General features: G+C 42.6%; 1 protein-coding gene across 1 annotated transcript; it reads right to left on the bottom strand.

The window, feature by feature from the left end:
• Nucleotides 1–268: 268 nt before the first annotated feature.
• Nucleotides 269–5664, bottom strand: calm2a (calmodulin 2a (phosphorylase kinase, delta)). The gene is made up of 6 exons (XM_008430397.3): nucleotides 5526–5664; nucleotides 2185–2215; nucleotides 1245–1388; nucleotides 1051–1157; nucleotides 595–730; nucleotides 269–509 (listed from the first exon to the last, which is right to left on the bottom strand). The coding sequence occupies exons 1-6, from the start codon at nucleotides 5526–5528 to the stop codon at nucleotides 481–483; spliced, it is 450 nt and encodes a 149-aa protein (XP_008428619.1). The 5' UTR covers nucleotides 5529–5664; the 3' UTR covers nucleotides 269–480.
• Nucleotides 5665–6303: the final 639 nt, after the last annotated feature.

Raw genomic sequence — 6303 nt, 5'->3', positions numbered from 1 at the left:
TTAAGATTAGTCATTTTCCAATATAGAACAGCAGATACAAAAGAGTTTGTACGAGTACCAAGGAGATACACCCGTGTCGTTTTTTTGCAGTAGTGCAATGCTGAGAGATTTCCTTATATACTTTGTCCATAGTCCATGCAGAGTTTAGACTCCTCTACATTGCTTCCATGCCAACAGTGTTGCCAAGCGACAACCAGGTGACAGGTTTCCAACGTCGCCAGGTATGGAGGGGCCCCGAGCTCACTTGACAGAAGATCCTAAGTTCTCCAGCTCCCAGACACCTCCAGGGGGCGCCATTCCGTCACTCCAAAACACCATGACAGCAAAAGAAAGGGACATGGGGACAAGAGCCTATGCAGTTTACATGCAGTTCCTTTGGACAGCAGTAGGGGGCAGGGACGAATGGGGGCTATTAAGATTTTACAGATAAATTACACAAAGAAAAAAAGGCAAATTTATATAGAAATCTGTACAAGGCCTTCACTTCGCCGTCATCATTTGTACGAACTCTGCGGGAGGAAGAGGAGAGTTGTAGCTCGTCATCCCGTTTCACTGGAAGACACTAAAAGGTTGATTGGGATTCTAACTACCAACCTTCATAGTTGACCTGACCGTCTCCATCGATGTCTGCTTCTCTGATCATCTCGTCCACTTCCTCGTCGGTTAGCTTCTCTCCCAGGTTCGTCATCACGTGGCGCAGCTCAGCAGCACTGATGTAGCCGTTTCCATCCTGGAAATCAGGTCAGGTAGAAACTTACTCTGTTTTGTTTTGTTTTTTTAATCAACTAGGCCTGTCACAATTAATCAAAACAAAAATCATTTCCATTTTCATGACTTATCGCTTCCCTTTATGCCAGGAACTGGATGATAAAAGACTTCAGTCTGGTCTCAACAAGCTTTTTTTTTTTTAAGGATAATTTTGCTAAGAGACTTCATAACTAATTTTGTTGTTGTTGTTTTATGTTGCATATTTAAAATGTCTTCCAGTTACAGAGTGAAATTAGGGTAAACTTGCATTATATTACATGAAAATGGGCTCCAAACACAAACCTTATCAAAGACACGGAATGCTTCTCGGATCTCCTCCTCGCTGTCTGTGTCCTTCATCTTCCTGGCCATCATGGTGAGGAATTCTGGGAAGTCTATCGTTCCGTTTCCTGATCCGCAGACAGAAAACAGAAGAGTTACGGGAACAGCTGATAAGAGTTGGAAACTTTGTTTTTAAGAAAAACAGCGATTGTCACCGTCTGCGTCGACTTCGTTGATCATGTCCTGCAGCTCGGCCTCCGTGGGGTTCTGGCCCAGAGAGCGCATGACGGTGCCCAGCTCTTTAGTGGTGATGGTGCCGTCTCCATCCTTGTCGAAGAGCGAGAAGGCCTCCTTGAACTCTGGTGACAGGAAAGGAAACACCTTGGGTGAGGGAATCCTTTCAGCAGCAGTGATTGTGAACGCTATGGGGTCAAGTCGTGAGCGGACCGTCCAGGCGGTGATGTTTACACCTCCAACTGGAGGAGTTTCTGGTTAAAACAACCACGAGACCCAGCATCAGGGTACCGCCAGGATGTCACCAACGGTACCGAGACATGAGGGACGAGAAACAATGACACACGTAAAGATGAGGCCAACGGGAAATAAAAGGCAGGAGTCAGAAACTATAAGCACAACAATAAAATCATGTTTACTGATAACAGAGCTTCAAAGTATTGCTGCTGGATACAACAACTAACACTGCAAAATTTTATGCAATCCATCCAATAGAGAAAGCGGATCACTAAAATTATAACCATGACTCAATGAATAAATGCAAGCAGAACATCCAAGTCCCAGGTCAGCATATCACACATACAATAAACCCTAAATGCTGCGTTCATAAAGGCCAACACACACGCCCAGGGTAAAGTACTCGGCATGTAAAGCCGAGTGACAACACCTCCTCCAGATTACATCATATACAACGCAGCAGCCATGAAAATGCAAAGTTCTCAGCAAGGGAGTCCTTGAGCAATCCACTGGCAGCAAGTAACAGCAGTTTCTTTCATTCCAGTTTTATGACCGGCACGCTGCCTTGTGGAATGCCTTAAAAGGTAAAAGTGTAAATCCACCGCACGAGACGACAAGTCCTTAATGGAGGCCGTTGTAGCCGGTTATGAGGAAGGAAGGGAGATCAATGAGGCCATGTCTTACCAGCAATTTGCTCTTCTGTAAGTTGGTCAGCCTAGAAAAACAGAAATGAAACCATTAACACAATCTCAACCAGGCTGAACCAGAAACACAAAACGCTTTTTTAGCTTCCAGGATCTGCAACTTCAGAGAAAATCTAAATTACTTAGATTAGTGAAGCCTTTATTATGCATTTAGAAACAAAACTAACAGTATTACTTTAAATGCCACAAGAGATGACCCAAATTATATTATGCAATAGCCAGCATGTCTAAATATGCAGTTTAAATGGAAGATTCCTGTATTTTTTGAAAAGGAGGCGGGTTTTTCTCCCATTTAAAACTTTTAATATGTTAAAAATGCATTTAAAACGCTTTTGGGGTAGTTGGACAGCACTAGGTTGGACCGATATCTGAATTATGCATTACCAACACAGGTAAAAATCACAACCAGACCAAATAATAAAAAGTTTAGTCAAGATGAACAAAGAGGCTGTTTCAATGCATTTATAGGACATTAATTAGCTCTTCCTCAACACTGATCACTAATCAATTTAGATTTTAATCAGGACCGATTAAATCTAGTTATTAGCTCTTAATTTAAGAGCCATGCAGAGTTAAACTGCAGTTCAACATTATAAAATCATAGTGATGCTAATAACATCCCATAAAGCTCTAAAGATGGTGGGTGTAGCTTGCTGCGCAGGCTGCTGTAACAAAAAAAAACCTGCTCAAAAGGGAAGCAGTTCCCCCCCTTCATTCTTTTCGATAATTATATAACAGGAAGCGGCACTAATGGGAAACGTTGCTCGGCACATTACCCCAGATGTTGGAGGCGCTTCCACCATTCATTCACGGCAGACAATAAACGGGTAATAATTTGGCGGTAAATGCTAGCTCGGAAGAGCTACGACTGGCTAGCAACCGTTATGTGCCGGCTGAGCCACAGATCTGCCTCAAACGACGAAATAAAATACTCAATTCATGTAAAAGGAGACGGAATATAAGCAGAAGTGCGGATGTTTTTTTTTTTTTTCTTAGTCATTAAATCGAACAATATGAGTGTTTGAGAGTTTAGACTTAACCCTCCTGTTGTCTTCGGGTCAAATGACCCGCCACTGTGTTAAAACCCCCCAAAATCCCTAAATGTTATTTTTTAACTTGAGATTTTAAGACTTTTCCTAGATTGGCCCATACAATAAAAAAGTTAAATGTTGTTTTATTCACATTTCCATGTAAGTTGTACAAAAAAAGGTTCAAAGATGGTCTTCGGGTCAAAATGACCCGTGAGGCAAATAGAGTTGAAATCAAGGTCACAGAGTTATTTACAAACCACAAAATGTAACAAAGTTTTAGTTGTGTCTCAGATCAATCAGTAGCAGAAGTAAACAAGGCAAATCAGGTGGTGTTCTCGCAGACTTCAGAAGAACACCTGTTATTTCAAGAGGTTATAAAGGTGTATACAGGTCCCGAGGTGAGGCTGCAGCTAGTCTATGGGATGCAGAGAGTGGAAGGCCAATTTTCCGAGCCACAATGCCACTCAAACTCTTTCACACCTACTCAAGACTGATACGATTTGATGACCGTGAATCAAGACCAGCAAGACGTGTGACAGACAAACTTGCAGCCATAAGAGAGGTATGGGACAAGTGGGTGGAGCGGTTGCCCTACCTCTACAATCCAGGGCCTGATGTAACAGTGGATGAGCAACTGGTTCCATTTAGAGGTAATCTGTTTTCATATTTGTAATAAAAGTGATTTTCACTATTGATTTCTTTGACTGTTTTCTGTGACACTGATACTAATCACTGATGCTAATGTCTTTTGTCCAAAGGTCGTTGTCCTTTCCGGCAGTATATGCCCAGCAAGCCAGCAAAATATGGGATCAAGTCATGGGTGGCTTGCGATGCCAAATCAAGCTATGCTTGGAAAATGCAAGTCTATACTGGGAAGTCAACCAGTGGATGCCCAGAGAAGAACCAGGGGATGCGAGTTGTGCTTGATGTGACAGAGGGACTGAGGGTCACAATGTGACATGTGACAATTTCTTCACTTCTTATGAACTCGGACAGCAGCTCCTGAAGAGGAAGATCACCATGGTTGGTACAGTTCGAAAGAACAAGCCTGAGCTCCTACCTGCACTGCTTGCGTCAAAGGAGAGAGAGGTCTTCTCCTCAAAGTTTGCCTTCACGCCCACCACCACTCTAGTTTCCTACCTCCCAAAGAAAAACAAGAATGCAGTTCTTCTGAGCACACTGCACAAAGACGGCGACATTAGTGATCGTGAGGACAGGAAGTAAATCATCATCCTGGAATACAACCGCAACAAAGGAGGTGTGGACAACCTAGACAAGGTGATTGGAACATATAGCTGCAGAAGAATGACCGCCCGCTGGCCCCTGGTCATCTTCCACAACATCATTGATGTGTCCTCCTACAATGCCTTTGTGATTTGGAGAGACATCAACCCAACCTGGATGTCTCGTGAGCATAACAAGAGGAGGGTGTTCCTGGAGCAGCTAGGAAAGGCACTTGTAACTCCACTCACTGAAAGAAGGAAGCATGTCCCCCGCACAGAAGCCTCAGCAGCAGTTGTGAAAGATATTCAGAGTGCAGCAGCTCCTGATCAACCTGAGGATCCATCTACCACAGCCACTTCCCCAGCTAAGCCAAGTAAGAGGAAGAGATGTCAGTTCTGCCCTCAAAAGAAGGACTGTAAAGCACATACTGTGTGCTGCAGGTGTAAGAAATATATCTGCAAAGGCTGTGCACTTGCATACTGCCCTACATGTGCTAATTAATTGAATGGGTTATGTTATTTTTCATATTGTACATTCTCTAAATTGATCACTGGAGAAAAGTAAAAGAAAATGAGTCACTGAGATGAATAAAAATGCATTCAAAACTCCTTTTGCACATTTTTTATTTCTTAAGCTATAGAAATCAAGTGGAGAGGGAAACTCAAGTATTCACACATTTGTGGTGAATGACGATATACAAGATGAAATTGGTGTTAAAATCAATTAAGCTGCTTATATTGGGGTTTAGTGAAGACGGGTCATTTGACCCGGAGGACACAGGGTGTATACAGGAAATGAGGACGACAGGAGGTTAAGCAGCATTGAGAAGCAAACAACGCCCATGATGCTCAAACATTGCAATCTTGCGTTTTAACCAACGGATCGGCTTATAAAAATAGTTACATTCAACTAATTATTTGACAGCACTGCACGCCTGTTATAAGGAAGATGCGTTAAAGTGAAAAATAAATACAGTAATAACGCTATGTTTCAGCTTAATAACGCTGTGTAAACGTTACATTAAGTGCTACAACCAAAATTAAATGCATTAAGTAATTGTTCTTACCATCTCAGCGTAGGTGCAGCAGCGACTTCACCACAAATTCCGCTTTAAAAAAAAACCCCTAAAAGAATCTCCGCAACCCGCTGTCACTAGAACCGAGCAGCCCTGCGAGCACACTGAGAGGGAGACTACTGGACTCGCCTTTAACCGGCTGTCCTAAACCCCTCCTTCTCTTCGGTATCACTCCGCCAACTTCCTCTATCTTCAGTTGCTCCATTATTAGAAAATCGCATTTTACAACGGCGTTTTATACACAGGTAAATGAAAATACACCTTAACTATAAAAGTACTGTTTCTGGAGAAGCGATTATGTAGATACCCGACGTCACCGCGCGTTTCAGCGATGCACTAAATATCAGCGCATGAATACTTTCTGCTACTAAGTGGTTAGGCACAAAACGTAGCGGAAAGAAATCGCGCTCTCTGATTGGTCCGTTTGTACCTGCAATGCGTCACTCCCATGGTCTGCGCTGCCGCTGCATCTAGTCCACAGACATCCAGTCAGTGCCATAGAGGCGCACCAGACAAGCTTGTTGCATAGTTTTCCAGCCTCAGGAAGATTTTCCTGTTTTTAGCCACCAGTAGCTTTCTTTTTCCACTTTTAATTGCCATCTATTTTAGCTTTCTAAATATATTTGCTATATTTGTATCGTGTTTGTGTTTATAATGTCTTTGTAAAGTTACTGACAGAGTTCAGAAAAAACTTTTTTAATCACTTCAAAACTTGTGTAGTGCCAGAGCTGTTTTTGATTGCTTGTGTTGTGCATTATTTTTTATGAGT

The sequence above is a fragment of the Poecilia reticulata genome, chromosome 15 (assembly GCF_904066995.2).
Source record: "Poecilia reticulata chromosome 15, P_reticulata-male-v2, whole genome shotgun sequence".
NCBI lineage: Eukaryota > Metazoa > Chordata > Actinopteri > Cyprinodontiformes > Poeciliidae > Poecilia > Poecilia reticulata.
The sequence above is the reverse complement of the archived record's forward strand: the minus strand, read 5'-3'. Positions and strand labels throughout refer to the sequence as shown.

Coding starts and splice junctions, on each gene's coding strand:
- calm2a (XM_008430397.3), bottom strand. Junction 1,389..2,184: donor TACAGAAGAGCAAATTGCTG/GTAAGACATGGC, acceptor TCCTGTCACCAG/AGTTCAAGGAGGCCTTCTCG. Junction 1,158..1,244: donor CAACGAAGTCGACGCAGACG/GTGACAATCGCT, acceptor TCTGCGGATCAG/GAAACGGAACGATAGACTTC.